At 34.7% G+C, this 20,267-nt stretch overlaps 1 protein-coding gene across 10 annotated transcripts in view; it reads left to right on the top strand.

Annotated features, from left to right (window-relative positions):
* The window catches only part of NEBL (nebulette), a 456,697-nt gene that overhangs the window by 420,319 nt on the left and 16,111 nt on the right, over nucleotides 1–20,267 (top strand). For 7 of the 10 annotated variants that reach the window (XM_074192959.1, XM_074192957.1, XM_074192956.1 and 4 more), the window contains 4 exons: nucleotides 1,597–1,701; nucleotides 2,986–3,157; nucleotides 6,233–6,325; nucleotides 7,718–7,861. In XM_074192959.1, the coding sequence (XP_074049060.1) occupies nucleotides 1,597–1,701; nucleotides 2,986–3,157; nucleotides 6,233–6,325; nucleotides 7,718–7,861 (514 nt within the window). The remainder of the gene's footprint in view (nucleotides 1–1,596; nucleotides 1,702–2,985; nucleotides 3,158–6,232; nucleotides 6,326–7,717; nucleotides 7,862–20,267) is intronic. The other 3 variants (XM_074192965.1, XM_074192963.1, XM_074192966.1) reach the window with 3 other exon arrangements.

Raw genomic sequence — 20,267 nt, 5'->3', positions numbered from 1 at the left:
AGCAGAAGCATCTGTCAGATCTCTCTGTTTCTGTAAAGGTACAAAACATATTTACATATGCAGAACCCATGAGAGATGCAGTGGAATTGTGCACAGTGAGCCAGTGGGAACCAAGTTTAAATTGGAGCTCTGACTCACTTTGGTTGGACAATTCTGGTTATGTGATATTTGAACCAATTAGTGCTTGAGATCTCTCTTTAATGTTATAAGAGTTGCTAATGCATTTCCTAACAGGGAATGGCTTTTATTTATGAATTCCCCCATACATCCCAACACATACACACTTATAATGGTGTAGACATGTATTTGACCACGTTTCTCCTTGTCTTAGTTGTGGACCATTTGTTACAGAGAAAAAAATTGTGCAAATAGGAACTTGCCTAGCTAGAACCCAAGTGAATGATATTCCATTAGTGCTGTAGGGTAGAGTTACTTGTTTGGCCTTGTAAAATGGTAGTATTTTTAATATATTAAAATTTTCAAGGATGTTATTCTAACTAAAGTGTCTAAACAATTTTATCCTTCATCTTAATATGAACATATATTGCTACACCATCTATGCAAAACAGAATAATTAATTAGTCATTGGTCTTGACTTGGGAGTCAGAACTCCCAAGCAAAAAGCCATTTATAAAGGTATTAAAAATAGGACTATATCAGTTGGTACTCACATAGCACACATGTAGGAATGTCTTGTTTGAATGGTATTTTTTTTTGAGTAGGACTCATGCTTCAATATTGAATTCTATACATGCCTTCAGGTCTGCAATAGTTGACTCTCTAATCCCACAAATAATCTATCTGATAAATGGTAGTATTCCATTTTTAAGTGCCAGGAGTACAAGACTTGTCCCTGGCACATCCAGAAGAATTTCGTGCCTGAAGAATCATCTTTTAAGCTAATTTTAAGATTTTAAAGCCTGCTGATTCTGCTAATGTTAAGAGAATCTAAAAATGTTTTCCACTTAAATTGCTTTTAAGCTACTGTTGGGAAAAACGTAAAAATGATTGAATCATGTAGCTATATTTAAGAACTGTTCTTCCATTGGTCCTTATTCCTAGGAGCTGAGGAGACAAGGGAAGTGAATTGCAGTTGAGGGGTTACTCTGTGAGTGTCCATCATCTATGTTCTAGGAGATACCAGGATAACAAATCAGATGCTTTTTAGGATTAGCTTCTCCCTTATCTGTCTAAATCAATAACCAGTGGAACAGATGATAAAGATCATGATTGGCAGCCGCATAACTGTTTCTTTAGGAGAAATAGTTCCAGATCATTTTGTGTGGGTGTCTGTGTGTGTTTATATATACAAGGTCATTTAGAATAGTTTTTTGGGCCTCTTGAGATTATTAATCTGAAAAAACAAAGTTCTTTTGGCAATGAGTGAATGTTCATGGGCAGTTTCTTGAACCAGTCACTTTGTAAAAAATTTTATAAATATGTTGTATGTCATTTGTCCTTTGAAAGGGGATAGGGTGGAAGAAGAAAATGTAGAGTGACATATCTATATATCTATATTATAGATATAGATAGATAGATAGATAAATTTTAATTTTATTTTATTCTAAGTTTTTCTTGGTTGTTATTGCTTTACAGGTTAAATATACCCAGGATCAGAAACAGATGAAAGGTAGACCAAGTTTGATTGTAGATACCCCTGGACTGAGGCATGTTAAAGAAGCTCAAAACAATATTTCCATGGTAGGGTACTACTGCCCAATTCTTGTTGCAACCAATATGTACTAAAGAACAACACTACATCATACCCTGGAGAGATTAGTTCACCCCCAAGTTGGATGATGATTAAAACACAGTTGTTGGGATCGCTCAATTTGCCTCACGGTGAATTTTCTAACTTCACTTAAATGTAATGGAAGCACTTTGAGTTTCAATAAAAAGATTTTATCTACCAGTTGATTTGTGCCTTTTTATTTTCAAATTTCAACTTCCTTCTATCCTTTGAATGCTTTGTGTGACTGACAAACTGTTTGACCTTCCTCTGTTTGGTTTTGAGTTTGTGTTTGGCATGTTTGCATGTTGCAGAGCATATTTCAAGGTACTGTTTGTGTTTTATTACCATATTAAGACCATTCAGATTTACAGTCCAGCTGCTCTAGGGGTCACTACTATTTTTTTAGATAACTGTATAGCAGGATGAATAAAAAATGGATGATAGAGGTGTAATTCACAGGTATTGTGTTAGTGAGAGCTTAAAAAAGTAATTATAGCAATATATGTACAACTTAAATATAGATCTGTATATTTTTAACTTAAAAAACATACATATACATATACATTTAAATTTGTATATTTATAACTTCAGAACACACTTTTTTGAAATTATGAATATACAGGTTTGAATATATGTGTAGATATAATTTTTGAAATCAAATGTAGATTTCAATATATATGTACATATATTTGTTATAGATATGCACATTTATTACTGCACTAAATTTTAATCCATAATTTCAAAATAGTATATATTTGAAGTTATAAATATATGGATTTTAATATTTTTATATATCATAATTTCATTACATATATAAATACATTATACTTTATATTATCTATAGAGATGTTATTCATAAAGGCTTAATATAATATATAATATGTATATAGGCTTAATATAATATATAAGTTTAAATGTAATTTTAAGTGATTCTCATGAGCCATGGGAATAATTACCTCAGTAATTAAGACAGTTAAAATCAATAACATCATTCTAATTATGAAGTTAACAAAAAGGTTTATGACTAATGCTAAAGGGAGAAACAAAGAAGGATGTTGACTTAGGCATTTAGAAAGAGGCACATGGAAACCTAGACAGGAAAAGTGATTAGTTTTTACCTGTGGAATAATTGGAGCAGGGTGACCATATATGGACATATGTAGAAGGACATTTTTGCCTTACTCAGTACACTGTAGAATATCAATTCAGTGAAGTTGCGGCTACCACCGTCTGTTTCTCTTCCCCTTTTTCAGGTAAAGTATCATGAAGACTTTGAGAAGACAAAGGGCAGAGGTTTTACTCCAGTTGTGGATGACCCAGTGACAGAGAGGGTGAGGAAGAATACTCAAGTTGTCAGTGATGCCGCTTACAAAGGTATACATCCACAGATTGTGGAAATGGATCGGCGGCCTGGAATCATTGTGGGTAAGCCGACCTTCTGTGGAGGGACTATGTCAAAAGTTACATACTTGAATGAGATTTTTGTCTCCTTCAACACTTACATTCAGCTTTAGTTGCATTTTATGTGATAGTCCACTCCAAATGGGTCCTGTTTACAACTATTGAGGCTGTATTTTTTTTTCTAGATGATACTTTTCAGAATTCTTTGCATATAAGAGCTAGGAAAAAATCTCTTTAAAATAAGTTTCTTTTAATATTTAATATCAGAAAACCCATAACCCTTTTACAAGTCTATGTGGAAGGGATAGTTTTGATGACTTTTTGATATGTCCACATTGGTCTTTGCAAATGATAATTACCTTGAAAAAATACTCAAAACTATCTTACTTGGATAGCTATAAATGTATTAATGTATTAATTAAGTCATGAAAAGATATTCTGCATGAGCTTTTCCTTGCTCTAATGGGAGAAGAATTTTCTCAAAGCTCCCTTTAATCATCTTCAGTGTCGGGTTCCTGCTAAGAAGGAACATTACAGTGGCAGCATCCTCAGAGAGGCTATTTACAGGGGTGATAATTATACACATTTCTAAAAAAAGCACTTTAAATTTTCAGTTTTAATATTGCATATAGAAGGAGTAAGTGAGCTGTACTCTAGATGAATGTAAATAAAACTGACAGTCTTTATCACTGGGACTTTTAAGATTAAGGAGAATCATTTACTATCTTAGAAGATTCTTGTCACTAAAATATGAAGGCTTCTATTGACTTAAAAATAATACCTGCCAAGCTTGGTCAGAAGAAAAATCACTGGAAGCTATCCTCCTTATTCTCTTTAATGGTTTTACTTGATATAAATAGAATTACAAAGTCAACATAGTGTAGGAAATAGAGAGTTAGCTTTGGAACCAGGAAGATCTTGGTTCAAGTCTTGCCTCTGATACATACTACATGTGTGACCCTAAGAAAGTTATTTAATCTCTCAGTGTTCTAGGCAGTTCTCTAAGATTCTAAACTATAAAGAAGGTGTAGATTTGCGTTGGATCTTTATTGGGAGCTTTACACCAATGAAATTAAAAAATAGGTGTTTCTACCCAAATCCTACTTCACTGACTCCTTGTCAGTGAAGGTGACAATGTGTTCCTGAAGATTTTGCTAGAGGAATATAAGATCTGACAACACTTGCCAAGTTCAATGGATTCTGAGATATTGATGTGTGTTATTGGAAGGGATTGAGTATGAAGAGAGTTTTTGCTGGGTTGATCACAGGGAAACATCTTCTTTTGCTAAAGCAGTTCATAAAGACCCACTATTCAAGTGTGTGATGGGGTTCAATTTATATTAACAGAGGGAAGGCTCACTCAATGAAGACCATAGATCTTTGAAGTCAGGAGAAAACTTGCTATTAAGTCTCTGCACAAGTCATGAAGCTATGAATTATTTACAAGATGTAAAAATGCCTACAAATGACTTATAAATATCTCATTTCCCTAAGTGAGAATCCCAGTCAGCAAATATATTAGTTTAATTTAAATGGTCAAGTAAACTTGATTCTTTTTAACTTTCTATTTTCTTTTTGAAGTTACTTGCCCAATAGGAGGAGAACCAAGAAAGAGAGAGTGTCTTGAAAATCTAGGGAGAGGAGAGTATTGAGGACAAGAGAGTGATAGTATCAAAAGAGGCAGGAAGGTTAAGAAAGCTGAGGATTAAGCAAAGACCATTAGATTGGAATATAAGAAAGTATTAGAAACTTTGGAGAGATCAATAATTTCACCATAATTTATACCACTCTAGTATTACTTCCAAGACATTTGGAAGATGAATTGTCCAAGTTATACATATCATTATGTGATAGAGGTAGGTCTTAAACCTGTTTTTTTTCCTAATTCAAGAGTGACTCTGCTTCTATGATGCCATTCTGCTTTTCTATTACTAGTTTAAAACGAATAAAAAAAATACAATAACTAGAGGGAAAGTTTCTGGAGGTGGTTCTTCTGGATTTGACCTTCATTATTTTAAGATCAATTGAAGAGACCATAGTTCCTGCTCTTTACTATTGGGTCAAAGAGAAGTGAGCATCCAGAACTTCTTGAATATATCTATTTTGCTGAATTAAAATTGCATTTATATTTAATTTCAAATATTTGATTGTCTTATACTTCCTTTCATAAATTTTAGCAGTGAAATTCCTTTATTAACAGCTTATTTTTTCTGGTAATGGTAATATTATAGTGCCAACTTAAATTTATATCCATGTTCTACAGCTAAGGAATAGCCTTAAATGTGGAACACTTGGTTCCAGAATGGCTGAAGTCATTTTCCACCACAGAGACAACAGTTCAGTTGAACCAGTGATATTTCTCTATTCTTTAACTCACATCTTTGATTACTTAGAGTCTTCAAGAAGATAATTTCCTACTTCTGACACTAGCTATGTGCCTATGATCACATCATCTAACCTTCTTAAAACAGAAATAGCAAATATTTTTTTTTTCAATCTCATTCTCCTCCATAGCAACATTAATAGAAAAGTTCACAAACATTTTGTAGAAGGGATGTATGACTGATCTTAGAGGTAGGTATAGTTTTCTTCTATGAAACATTTATTAAAGTGAACATTCTCAGAACATTTAATTCTGATACAGCAGACAGGATTTTTTCCCCGGACAAAAAATTTCTTAGTGGTTTCTTATGAGTCAGTAAATTCATTCTACCTTTAATATTTCATCAGTGTGTGGTAAGAGAAAGATTTGGCTTTCAAACAATATAATACAATTAAGAAATAGATGCCTTATGTAGTCCTGGGCCATGCTATAGTATTATGGATGATTATGATAAAAAATGCTTTAATTGTCCTCCAACTTAAAAATACTAATAAAGATAAACTGGGGAAAATAAATTTAACCACCCAGTTCTCTTAACAAATAAGTGTGAAAATGATTGTTACCTTATCTCATAAATATCAAAAAATATCTCAAGAAAGCTCCTGGGGTCTTAAAAAACTCAACAACAGGACATCACTTGAGTTCATATTTACTTTTCTTTGCTGAGTCATTGCTTTTTTCTCTTCATTTCTTTTATTCCTTTCTTTTGGGGAAAGATCTTAAAGTTTGGCGTACTGATCCTGGTTCCATCTTCGACATTGATCCGTTGGAAGACAATATTCAATCTAGGAGTCTACATATGCTTTCTGGTATTGCTCATGTTTTGAGTTCTTCCATCTTGGCATGGTTTTATCCTGAAAATAACCCCCCCCCTTAAGCATTCAGAGTCAATTAGTCCACTGAGAACTTTAAAAACAATTTTTAAAATATCATGGCTTTGAGATGAATTATTATTTAGTTACATATGACTTGAAAATAGATTTTAATCACTGATGTAAGTGAAACTTGATAAAAGTACTTTTATTAAAAACTAGATTAGAATGTCCTATTATTCCTTGATTCAGTAAAGAGTGTAGAGTTCCCATTCATCTGCTTTTTATTAGTAAATACGATTTCAGTAGACTTTGTGGGTTCTCAGATGCACTTATTTGAATTTCACTAAACTTTTGAGACATAAGCTGGGTTTAAATTTTGAAATATATGACAATATTTTCAAGTCCTATTGCAAGAATTTCAAGTGAAATAATGTAAAGATTTTCTATAACCTGGATAATCTTTTAACATAAAATAAAATTTATTTTTGCCATATTCAGTATTTAAGCATTTTAAAAAGAACAAACTATATTTTCAATCTGTCATAAAAGTTTACTCTTGGACTTTGATTAACTTAAAATTAATAGCTTATGAGTAAGGTTTATGTATCTTTAAACTTATGCTGTCATCTCTAAACTAAAGGTACAGGAAGTGCGAGTTTGTAGTGATAATAGTTTTTCAGAAACTGTCATTTTGCATTTTAGTTCCAGACTATGTAGGTCTGACAGTCAACCCAAACAAAGAAATGAGTCAAACTAGTGATTCAGATCAAGGATCCAATCCTCTTTGCTAGATTTGAATACTGACTTTGATCACAAGAACAGTCACAGATTAAGATCCTCTAGTAGTTAATGTTATTAAGTGTAAGCATCAAGATTCCAAATCTGTAGGCAACAAACTTTTTAGACCTGGGAATATTTTTTTAACCATTGACTATTTGTTGGTACCAGTGTTTTACTAGTTTTTTAATTATAAAAAGAGGTCCTGGCCATCAAAAAATAAAGATAATGAAATTAATTTATTGTATGATGTTCCATAGGAAGGTAGTTTATTATAATGAAAAGAGGGTTGCCTTTAATGTTAGAGGATCTAGCTCCAAATCCTGAATCTGTCAGTTAGTACTTGGCTAACCCTAGGTAAATCATATTATTTTTCTTAGCCTCATTTCTTTCTGGAGCAACAAAGAAGCTAAACTGGTTCACTTCTACAGTCCTTCAATCTCTCAGTCAGAGATATTGCATTCACTAGTACTTGGGAATAAAAACTGGGACTTTGATACATATATTAGGGTATTTGTCTTTCAATGTTAAAAGTTTAATTATTTTTCCATTTCTTTCTGGTCTTCAATTATATAACCATCCACATGAATATATTTTTCCTCCACATAGAAAAGGCAAGTCTCTACAGTAGACATCGATCTCATTCAACCAGTACCCTTGGTGTAGGCCTGGGGGATGACAAGTCAGAAATCTCTGAGACAAACCCTAGCTTTTCCTTCTGCAGTGAGATAACAAGACCATCTGATGAAGGAGGTATCAAGTCTTTCCCAAGTAGACTAATTCATTGACAATTGTGGAACTGTGCATGATTTTTATTCTTAACAAATTTTCACATATTTTTATGTGCAAATGAATTAATATTAGACCATTGTGAAATTTGGAATCTTGAAGTAAGCTTCTGTAAATCTTGGTTTTTGCTTTCTCAGCATGCTCTTTGACTCATACCTTCTGCACTCCCCTTGTGTGTTGTTACTAAAGGTGGAGCTCAAATAATCAGTCTCGAGATGCCTACTGGGTATATCTATTATAGAACATTAAAATGATTGACATGAATATTAAACTTTAGTGTGTGACAAATAGACCCATCAATAATATCAAAATCAACCAGGAAATAATACAAGTTCATTCTTCATTTCCAATTTACAAAAATCTATGTTTCAATTATATTTAAATGTTAAATGCTTCTAAGTACATGGGGGAATATTAACCCAAAGTTAGAATAGATTTAATTAGATCAGTGTAATAAGTTGTAATTATTGGCATCGTGCACTTTTTTCAGGCATAGTAAGTAGAAAGGTTGCTTTCTTCCTATCTTTCCCCTTCTATTCTTCACTGTTCCTTCTAAAATTATAATTATTTTTGGAGGGGGTAAGGTACTGTTTTTTTCCCCATTTTGAAGATCAATGTTTCACACAGAGAGATGATGGAGTTTTGATAATTAATCCCTCCATTTATGAACTATGACACCTGCATAACAATAAGCTACATGGAGCCATCTTTTTATATTGAAATAAGCAAATACACAGTTCTGACTTTAAAAAATTATAATAGTCCTGTTAAGAGTAAGTTTCTGGTGTTTAAAAAGATTCCCATGAAATCGGTGGATTTGTTTTCTTTTTTTCCTTTACCATTATTTGGGAGGTTTTTTCCTTTATGACATTAAAGCAGAGTTGACAAAGGAACCTAAAAATGGAAATAATTTCCTTCATTTCTTCTCCTGGGCTCAAGGGGAGGAAGTCAAACCCCTGACTTTTTGGTTGCTTTGAAATTGACTATATCTTGTGTCTGTGTTGGGCTCTGATGAGGAGGGGTTGATTGAAATTTTTACAGCCTAGATGCTTTCTGGTAATGACAATTTTTAAAGTATCTTTGTTTTTCTCTGGACAAGTTATCAAGCATTTTAAGTGCATATTCTAAAAAATGGAGACAGTTTTAAAATAAATAATTTTATAGCTGTTCAGAGAAAAAAAGAAAGAAAAGACTACGTATTGGAGGACCTTTGGTTTCAGATGTCATGGTTAGGAATTTAATAACCTTTTTTCTTTCTTGTAGATAATATTGGTTTTTCAGGATTTTGAAGAAATATTAGATCATAGCCTATATGGTAAAAATTGGTTTCATGATATAGAAAAGTACTTAACATTAACTCTTGGTATTCAAACCACCCTCTCCTCTCTTTTTGGATCCACACAAGAGAGCCTTTTCTTATGTCCTGAATGCAATCCATTTTACTTTTTAGATTAAAGGGTACAATATTTTCATGAGTTTCAGGTTTATTGGATTCATTGTAGAGTAGAAGAAATCTTGATTGTTAGCACAAGGGTTAAGACATCAGGATTTTTTACTTTTGTGTCTCTGATGCAAAAGTACCTCATTTTGAACTTTCCCATTTGGTTTTCATGAGCATTCATTCACACATAGGAGCTCTCTTCTTTGTTTTAGTTATGTGTCGCTTATGATATTTTCCCATCTTGCTTTGATTGTGGAATGTTTTCATTTTCAAATATGATTTGGTTGGGGTTGGGAAGCTGCTCTTTGAGTTTTGGTCCTACCTTCTAATGTCTTAGATTTCCAAACGGTTTGCATTTTAGTCCACATTTCATTGCTCTGATACAATAAAGGATAATTTTTTTAAAAAAAACTTCACTCAGTTTTTTAAAATTTTGAACTCTTCCTATTTTAAATGATCATAGCTGTCTTTTGCCATTAGATTAACTTAACATATTTAGATCTGACGTGCCATTTCTTTGGTAGAAATCTACCTAATGGCTTCCTCCCCTAAGAGTTTCTTTGATCTCTCTATTTTTTGTTTTAAATCAACTTGTTTATATGAGGCATTTGCCTCCTAGTCTGTTTGAAACTGAACACAGTGTTTATACTATCTTTAGTTAAAAGCAATTTTATATTTTCTTTTTGCTCTTTTATTTGCTTCTGTTTATCAAGCTAAGTAAGAAGGGGTGATGGTGGTAGAAATAGCCAGAATAGAGTAGTGAAAGGATATCCTTTCAGGGAATCCTATAGAGTTATCTTACAGGGAATTAGAAACAGAAACTTTACAAGGTTGATATTTTCCTGTTTACTATATTGTGATCCTTTCAGTTTTGAAAAAATGGGATGATCTCTCCTCTCATTTAGCTGGCCCAAAGCAAGACCTATAGTCCATGACAATTCAAACCATCCCTCAACCAGTCTGTTTTTTTGTTGGTCCTCTGCTCAAACAGAGAATCAATAAACAATTAGAAAGAACCTACTATGTGTACTTGGAATACAAGGAAAGGCAAGCTTGTCTCTGTTCTAAAGAAGCGTACTGCCTAATAAGGGAAACAACATGGGAAAAAAGTCTTTAAAAACAATATTTACAGAATATATTGGAAGTGATCAACACAGGAAAGGAACTAGATTTAAGGGGCTTCAGGAAAGGTGAGTTACAGAAGGTACTAGGTCTTAATTGGGACTTAAGAAATCCTGAAAGCAAAGTTGAGGAAAGAGGGCTCTCTGGGCATAAGAAATAAGCCAGTGAATATTCATGGTGTTTAAGATGGGCTGTCTTGTTCTAGGGAAAGGAGGGAGGCCAGGATCACTGGATCATAGTGTATACAGAATAGGGAGAGAGAGAGAGTAAGGTTTAAGATTATAAAGAGAGGGGCATTTTATGAAGGACTTTGAAAGTCAAACATCATTTTATATTTGATCCTGGATGGCATAGGGAGCTGCAAGCACAATCTTTTTGTTCTCTGCATTTTTTTTACCTTGAAATACACTTCCCATTGTGTCTTGGTTATCTAAAGAATAATGCTAAGGGTTCTGCAGCATCATCAAGACCTCCCAAGAATGACTGGAAACACTGTGAATCAGATTAGGGCTAGGTGAGCAGGGGGGAAATAAAAGAACTTGTGGCATAGAGACAATTATAGGTTCCTATATGGATCAAATGATACAAAGCATGTAATGTACTTTGTAATCTTTTAAAGTGATCTATAAATGTCAGCTATTTATAGGAGTTATAAGAAATATGATTGTAAAGTATAACCAATGTGACAAGCACCAAGAAAGGCAATGGGGAAGAAGGTAGCACAGACACATACAGAGATACACAGGGACACAGAGACATACACACACACACACACACATACACAAATACCTTTGGAGTCATTTGCTACTTTTTTTGGCCAGATGGCATGAATCGATTTCCTTACCTGACTTTCCTAGACTCTGACGTCTATAATATTACAGATAGCAAAACATATAGCAAGAGTGTCTCAATTTTGTCATTTTCGATGCAATAAAAGCTACTGGAAAATTCTTAATCCAAGGAAATGACATTTTAGTATTTATGTTTAAGGTTGATTCTCAAATTTATGAAAATTAAAGAGCTGATATATGCAAGACCAGATTTTCTTGGTGACGAAAAATTGCCATGAAAATGGAAATTTTTCTTAATGAAATTCCACTAATGGAATCATACTGGGTTTCTATTTAATTATCCAACAAGTCTGACCTCAACTATTAGACTCCCAATTAGCATTATACACTCCCCAGGGAAGAAAACTCCAAATCATCTTGATGGAATACAATCTCTCTCTGGAGAATAAGAGCAGGAAGTGTCCTAAGCTTGCTATTCTAAATGTGAAGTTGAGAAAAAGACCACAATATTAGTGGAAAGCTTGTTTGTGCAGAGGAGCACATGTGTCTTTCATTAATTTTTCCAGATTTATTCCAAGCCATCCACATGTATATATGAAGCACAGTTTTGATCTTAAAACTTAAAAACAATCAGATACTGAAAAATATTTTTTCTATTTGGGTGGGTCAGTTAAGAGTAAGTGATGTCTAGTTGTCATTCTTCGGTTTTGAAGTGTCTAGAGAAGTCCCTAAACCAGAGATAATAAGAAAAATGATACTGGTTTTTAAAGATAAGAAATGACTTTCTAATTTTTTTTTTTTTTGCAAGGCAATGGGGTTAAGTGGCTTGCCCAAGGCCACGCAGTTAGGTTAATTGTTACGCGTCTGAGGCCAGATTTGAACTCAGGTACTCCTGACTCCAGGGCCAGTACTCTATCTACTGTGCCACCTAGCCACCCCTCTAAATTTATTTTTAAACCAATCATATACACACACATTTTTAGACACAGACCTACAAACTCAACCATCTAAGATATGAAAGTAGACAAAGATTCTTGCATATGCTAAAATTCAGTTTTGGATATTGAGTGAACCTTTTTTGGTACTCTACATTCAGCCAGGTATCCCCATTGATTGACAAGCCACAGGATAATTGAACTTGGCTGATTAGTTTTTGGCTTCATAAGCAATATGTAAAAGGAGCTAGGTGGTGCAGTAGAGAGAGCATCAGCTCTAGAGGCAGGAGGACCTGAGTTCAAATCCTTCCTCAGACAATTGATACTAGTTGTGTAACCCTGATCAAGTCACTTAACTCCTTGCCTTGCCAAAATATCTAATATACCCATACACACATACACATATACATGGTTAACACATATGTATATACACACATCTGGTTTTAGAACCTGTTTTGATATTGCTTGGGATTCTTATCTGCATTCTTTGTCAATGACTAGACTCATTTTTGCTGAGCATCTTTGTCCCAATGGCTGATTATTGCTACCACATAAACCTGTCAGAATTTCTCCTCTGTTCCTCTGATATTGTAATTGCTTCTTCCTTGTCTCTTGGCTTGGTGCTTATCTGAGGACTATCTTAACCTGTTTCCAGCCTCTGCAAATTAATCTGAGTCACCTATCTTGCTTGGCTTTCTGTGGGACTCAACCATAGACGCCCCTTTTACAAAAACATCTTTCTGGTTCTTGCTTAGTCCTAGTGCCTGCCTTCTCGACTTGTTTTCAGTTAGCAGTATATCTGTTTTGCTTGTACGAAGTTGTCTTCATTGTTGGTTACTCCTTGAGTGGGATTCCTTGAGAACAGGGCCACTTCTTGTCTTTCTTGTTGATGTGACCTGATTTTTCATCCCAGGTCTAACTTTGATCCCTCTCAGTCCTTCCCAGTTCTTTGTATTGTCATACCAATTCTACAGCTAGAAGACCCCCGAGGCCATTGTCCAGTTCTTTGCTCTGCCCCATCCCCAAATGAAGAACCTGAAGCCCAAAGAAATTTAGTGACTTGCTCAACTTCCTAAATTGAGTACAGGATCAGAGCAGGTTTTGAATCTGGATCCCTAGACTCCAGAAATATTTCTCTTTTTACTATACCATCTTGTTTCCTACTTTCATGCTCATTTTGTATTTAGAACCTGAAACCCACCTATGACTCAGCTTGCCATCTGTATTGTATTGAAAAAAATTCCAGTGCTCTGACATCAGCATTATATCTGACTATATAATACATTATAAACAATTATAGATCATAGATAATTATATGTGCCTATATAGTCTAAAAGATGGGGTTTCTTTGTAAAATAATAGATTTGCATAATACATTATAGTTTGCAGTCACAAAAAGGTTCATAGAATTATATCAGGAAGGAGCCTTAGTGACTATTGAGTTCAGTCCCCCTATTTTACAGAAGACAAAAGTTAAATTACAGAGAAGTTAAATGACTTTCCCAGAGTTAACAACTAGCAAGTATTTGAGGAGGGATTTGAACCCCTCCCTTCCTCATTCCAGTTCAGCATTGTATTCATTGTACCATGTTTGCAGTATTCTTTCACATGATCTTTTAACCTTACAAGACCTCTGTGCTGAAGATTGGAATATATTATCAAATGAGATAAAATGTTTGGTTTCTAAAGTGCTATTACAAATATTAGCTATTGTGATTGGGGATTAAAAAGACAAAGCTTCTTGCCCTCAAGGAGCTTATATTTTCTAGGAGGCAACAGATACAAAATATTTACCAAATAGCCACATGCAAAATGTATAGGAAATGAATACAAGATTATTTCAAGTCTTCTTTGCCAACCCTTAGCTCCAGGTAGGTCCTAAAAGCTCTTGGCAGATATTCTCCTTTCAGATAGTTTCCCCAAAAGAATACTCCTCTCCTTTTTCACCCGGCCTTGGGAAGCATCCTTGCCTTTGATTCTTTGCTCCCTGAATAAAAATGACTCTTTCTGTGGCCTCTTCAGGATTTCTTTCCTTGGACTCCAGACTCAGCACAACTGCCTCAGTCATTTTATTGAATAACTTAAGACCTTGGCTTGAAATGTTTACTTATTCTCTTTGCCCCAGGTGGTTCACAATCAATTCTTTTAAACATTTGCAAAGCCCAATACCATCTTTACTAATGAGTTTGACATGTTAGACTAACTTTGATGTCTGGTATTCCTCTACTTTAGAGGTCTTATGACCTAAAATCACAAGTTCCAAGCTGGCCTACAACAGACTGTGGGCAACTTTTGACTCTTTTTGTATCCTCAGTGGTTAATACAGGATCAGTCACTGTACTAACATTAATAAATGTTTACTGATTGAACAGGGTCTTAACTGTGTATAAGATTGGAGATGCCAAGACTCTCTTTGGGAAGTTTCCTAACTGCTCGCCTCTTTCCCAATTGAGCTTCTCTACCCATTCAAACTCTGTGTCAGTGGCAGCCCTTTCAACAGTTCCTATTTTTATCTCAGTAGTTCCTAGGTCATACATGGAATCAATATCACAAATATTTCTGGGATTAATAAGATTATAGATCTATACCTGAAAGTCACTTCAGAGGACATGTAGTCAAACCCATTCATTTACAGAAGTGAAAACTGAGTCTGAGGGAGAATATGGCTTTAGCGATGCCACTGAGGTCATAATTCAGACCCAGGTCCTCTAACTTCAGAACCAATGCACTTCTCATTGTAGTATTCTTTCTTGGCCTTTCCTCTTCATTTCACTCCTCTCTCATTTTGAGATGCTGAGTTATCCCTTGTGGTCTTCCTCTTCTCCCAGGGATTTCTTTCTTCTTTCTAGTCTCTAACTTTTTTCTTTGATAAGGCAGTGAGTTTAAGTGACTTGGCCAAGGTCACACAGCTAAGTAATTATTAAGTGTCTGAGACTGGTTTTGAACTCAAGTCCTCTTGACTCCAGGGCCAGTGCTCCCTAGCTGACCCTAGTCTGTAGCTTTTACAGAAAACACAGGGATACAAATTCTTGAAACATAGAAAATATAAAATTAATCAACAAACCTACAAGGATTTATTAAGTCCCTCCTGTGGGATGTTCTGTGCTGATCTTAGAATACAAATACAGAAATGAAATCATCTCTAGCAGCAAGGAATTTACCCTATATTATCAAATCTATCTACCTGACTGCTACCTCACAGTGTGAACAACCTGGTGACACCAGCTAACAGAGCTTAAATTAAGTGATCGCTGCAAGGTCATGCAACTTGGATGGTAGAATCATACATAATTATAATCAGTCTAATATTCTCTATATCCGGTGTTCTTTACAGGACAAGCAGCTGCTGTATTAAGCCCTTCCACCAAGAGTATCTAGTGCCAGATTTGGAGCTTTTAAGATCCCCTCAGGGACTTTAGACATTGGGATACATTATTCTGATGGACCACATGCACGTTTGAATTTAAAATCTGTAACAAATGCAATGTAGGCAATAATTTTCATTTAATGTATTCCCAGGATACACATTATATTTAATAATGGTGTAGGAGGAAGTTATTTCATTCTATTTGCATGTTATAAAGCTCCATGAAAAATCCTGGATCCTACGTTAGTTAAGAGGTATTGGAAGGAAAACTGCAGGATCTTGTCAAAGGTACCATACCTCCAAGGAAAATGAAAAGTTTATCATGAGCTGGCTGACTCTTTACCTTTAGTCTGTCCATGTTGAAAAATTTAGGTCAGATGGATTACTTAAACTTATTTTCTGAATCTCTTTCATCCTGCTGAAAGCTCACCCCCTGTCAAAAGTAATGTATTACTCACTGTAAAAATATGCATTGGTCAAAGTTAGCATTTTCTTTGGATGCACTCACTTTGGCCTTGGGGGGGGGAGAGCATACTTATAGCAGAGGAATTATGCTTTTTAAGACTCTAAGGTTGTAAGGAGACTTTGGTTCATCCTCCCTAAATGGTATTCTTTTCTTTTGCGGTTTCTTATTTGGTCACAGCATGAAAAGTTTATACTACTTTGGACTATTGAAGTGACATGCTAGAGAAACAAAACTAAGGGAAAAAATAATAAAGAGAATTCAAACCTTAACATAAGGATAAATCAAATGTGCCAAGGAAAGAGATCGGATGCCGAGATTTCAGAGTTTGTGATTCAGCTCTATTCAAAGATGTTATGGGATAATTTAAAGCTCCATTAGGTTGTGAGCTTCCTGAAGGCAGGGATTACCCTGTTTGTGTCTTTCATAGTATCCCCATATTTTAGTGTCTCTAAATTAGTGCTTAATATATCTTATTTACTAAATTTGTATCCTATTTTATGAACCACTACAAATCTCAGTCTCCTCATTTGTAAAAATGAAATTTTTTTTACTTGCCTCATTGAATTTTTGTTAAGGAAATAGTTTGGGAGCCTTAGAATACCATATACATGTGTGATTAGGGATTTCTGCATGACCACTAATCTTCACCCAGAGCTCTTCAGCCCCAAACTGGCATCAGCATAAGGAGGGGGGGTAAAGGAAAGAGAGGACAGGGCTGGGGAACCTAATGTAAATTACAGAAGGAAATAAAATGAAAAGTGGACTGGAGGGAAAGATAGCATTGGTAGAAAAAAGAATAAGTACACATTTTAAAAGCTTTCCATACAAGGGAAGTCCATTTAACCAACGCTAAAATGAATTTTCACAGAAGAATTTGAAAAGTAGTCTTTTAGAAAGAGGATTTTTATGTGATGTAATTTTAATCTTTTCAAGTCACACTATATTTACAAGATGGCAGATTGGTAGCTGAATCACGAGATGCGTTGAATGAAATTGCACAAACGCAGTGGTCCATCTGAGGAAGGAGACTCCCGTTATGGGCCAAGTGCTAGACTCATTCCCAACTGCAGTATTATAGTCTTGGTAATGAGGTCTGGAGTTTACTCAATTGGGATCTTTCACAATCACTTAATGCTTATTTTAAAACTAACAGCATCTTCAGTCTAGTAATTTTTCAGTTGCATTTCATTAGTTTCATCTTAATTGTTTCGTGGGGGATTCTTTGTCCTTCTCAACAACTTTGGAGCCTCTTTGATGTGTATTAAATGAGATGTACAAAACTATAGCCATATGTTAGAAAATATGAAAATGATTCTTTGGGGTTATGCACTAAAAATATGTCCTTTTTTTTGAAGTGTATTCCACTCCCCATTTAAGATAAAAACAGCACAGATCCACAGCAGCAATTCTTAAAATGGTCTTCTTTTCATGTATGCTTTATCTCTAGAGGCCTTTCTTCAACTTGATTCTTTCTTGATCACTCTGCAGAGTTTTGACACTCTGGACACTCCTTCCTACTGACTTTGCTTTACTCAATTATTTTAGAGTTGTTATAATCTCCTGCTTCACTTTCTACTCCTCTAAGAATTCCTTCTTCATCTTTCTCATTGACTCTCCTGGTTTTTAAGTGTTATAATATATCCCAGCGATCTGTCCTTGATTCTCCTCTCTCTGCAACCTTTGTAATTACCTCTGATAATTCTATTTCTTCCTGGGACTGCAAATACAGCTTCTGTGCAAATGACCCTCAAATCTCTGTCTCCAATTTTACTTCTCAAATCCCACTTGTAACTCTTGGCATGGGGTGGCTAGGTGGCACAGTGGATAGAGCACCGGCCTTGGAATCAGGAGTACCTGAGTTCAAATTTGACCTCAGACACTTAGTAATTACCTAGCTGTGTGGCCTTGGGCAAGCCACTTAACCCCATTTGCCTTGCAAAAACCTAAAAATAAAAACAAAAACAAACTATTGGCATGGGACCCACCACTGAAAATTCACCTTGAAGCCAACATGTCAAACAACTAATTAAATATCTTCCAACTTATAAATTTGCTTGTTTCTTCTGTCTTCCCCATTTCTGCCTAGGATATTACCATTCACTATGCTTATCATCTTGGAGTTATTTTTGACTTACCTTTCTTTTTTCTTCAGTCTTTTCTTTATCTTCAGTTAATTCAGTTAATTTTCAAGTCCTCGGAAACTTTTCTTGCAATTTTCTCCTCTCTCTACTACCACTCTTTATCACCTCCCTTATCATTACTACCCAACTGCACCATTACAATAGATTGTTTTGAGATCTTCCTCTCCTTTGTCTCCTCCTTATATTGCTCAGAATAGCAGCATAAACAATCATGGCTTAAAATCTTCAGTGAATGACTACTGTCTATCAAAATTCATGCCTTTTTTTTTGTTCTTCATTCAATCAGTAATTTTTTTTAATTTTAAAGTAATATATTTATTTTTAATTTTTGGAATAAAACAAGAATTTCCATAACTATATCAAAAAAAAGATGATTGCAACTTGAAACTGCAAATCTGCTTTGAACAACTTGCTGTTCCTTTTAAATATCCATCAAAGTTATCTTGTAAGTTTCCTTTTTTCCCTTTTTTATGTATTAAGAACTATACTAAGTGCTTCAAGACTTTCTACAATTTCCAGTCTTATTTCATCCCTTGATGAATTCTTTGCTTTGCCTCCAAATGTACTCTATTTTCTTTTGTGTCGTCCCTTTCCCCCTTTTCTTTATACCCCACCATGCAGGGTTGTTGTAAGTATCAAATGTTGCCTTAGATTAACTCTAACGATTGTGCAGATGCTGTTACCAAAGTCTTTAACTTAAACTTCAGGACCACGAGATGGTTATGTTTTCATGTTTCATCCATTGTAGTGATGATCAGATATTTCATCTGGTTCATAAAATAGTTGTAAAATCACATAGTAGACACTATATAAATTCTTATATCCTCTTCTATCCCCCTCCTCATTCCTCTATTTTTCCTTATGCCTGAAATAAAGATCTTCCCCTGAAATTTCTAGTTATGCTGAAAGCTCTTTAAATAATACCCACTTCAGTTCTCTTAGAGGCTGCATAAATTGTTAGACTTGGAGTCAGGTAAACCTGAATTTAAGACCTATCTCAGACACATTATCTGAGTTGACCCTGGGCACATCATTTCATCTCTCTTACACTTACTTTTCTCACTTTAAAATTGAGACTAATCATAGCAGCTAGTTCCCAGGATTGTTGAAAGAATATCAGTATGCTTCTATTGGGCAGGTAGGTGGCATAGCAAATAGAGTGCCAGACCTGGAGTCAAGAAGACCTAAATTCAAATTTTCCCTCAGACCCTTACTGTCTGTGTGATCCTGGGTAAGTCATTTAACTTAGTTTGCCTCAGTTTCCTCATATATGAAAGGAGCTAGAAATGGAAATGACAACCAATCTAGTATCTTGGCCAAGAAAATTCCAAAAGGGGTCATGAAGACTTGGATCCAACAAAACATGTCTATATTTAATTTAGTTGATATGTAGTTATATAATAAAATATACACTATACACACACACACACACACACACACACATAAAAGGTTTTGCAAACCTCAAAAACTCTATATAAATGTTATGTATTATTATCACATTTCTTGCTCTGATGGTGACCTCTGGTCCCCATTTTGTTCTTCTTCAGTCATTTTAGTTTTTGTCTGATTCTATGTGATTCCATTTTGGAGGTTTTCTTAGGAAAAAATACTAGAGCAGTTTGCCTTTTTTCCTTCCAACTCATTTTACAGAAGAGAAAATTAAGGCAAACAAGATCACACAGCTAATAAGTATCTGAGATTAGATTGCTAGATTGAACTAAGGAAATGAGTCTTTATTCACTGGGTCACATAGCACCCCCCTACCTGTCTGGTCACCATGCAGGAGAGTAAATATTTACATGATTGTATTGACCAGTTGCTTATCAAAGCACTATATTTTCTTAAGCCCCCATCTGATCATGATTTAGTTGTTAATTCATAGACACTGTGGTAAGTGTGCTCATCTCAAGAATGATTTCTCTGTAGCAGCATTTTTGTGAAACATGAATATTCTTATAGTAAGGGAGATCAAGAGAAATGCATTCCCAAATTAGATTTCCATTTTTCCAACTCCTCATTGAGTAGATCCCACTTTGGCACAATGTGGTATATTTCTAGAATTATTTGACTTTATTCATATTTTCATATTTGAGCTGATTCATATTTA

The sequence above is a fragment of the Macrotis lagotis genome, chromosome 7, assembly GCF_037893015.1.
Source record: "Macrotis lagotis isolate mMagLag1 chromosome 7, bilby.v1.9.chrom.fasta, whole genome shotgun sequence".
Lineage (NCBI taxonomy): Eukaryota > Metazoa > Chordata > Mammalia > Peramelemorphia > Peramelidae > Macrotis > Macrotis lagotis.
Note: the sequence above shows the minus strand (reverse complement) of the source record. Positions and strands in the feature narration are given on the sequence as shown.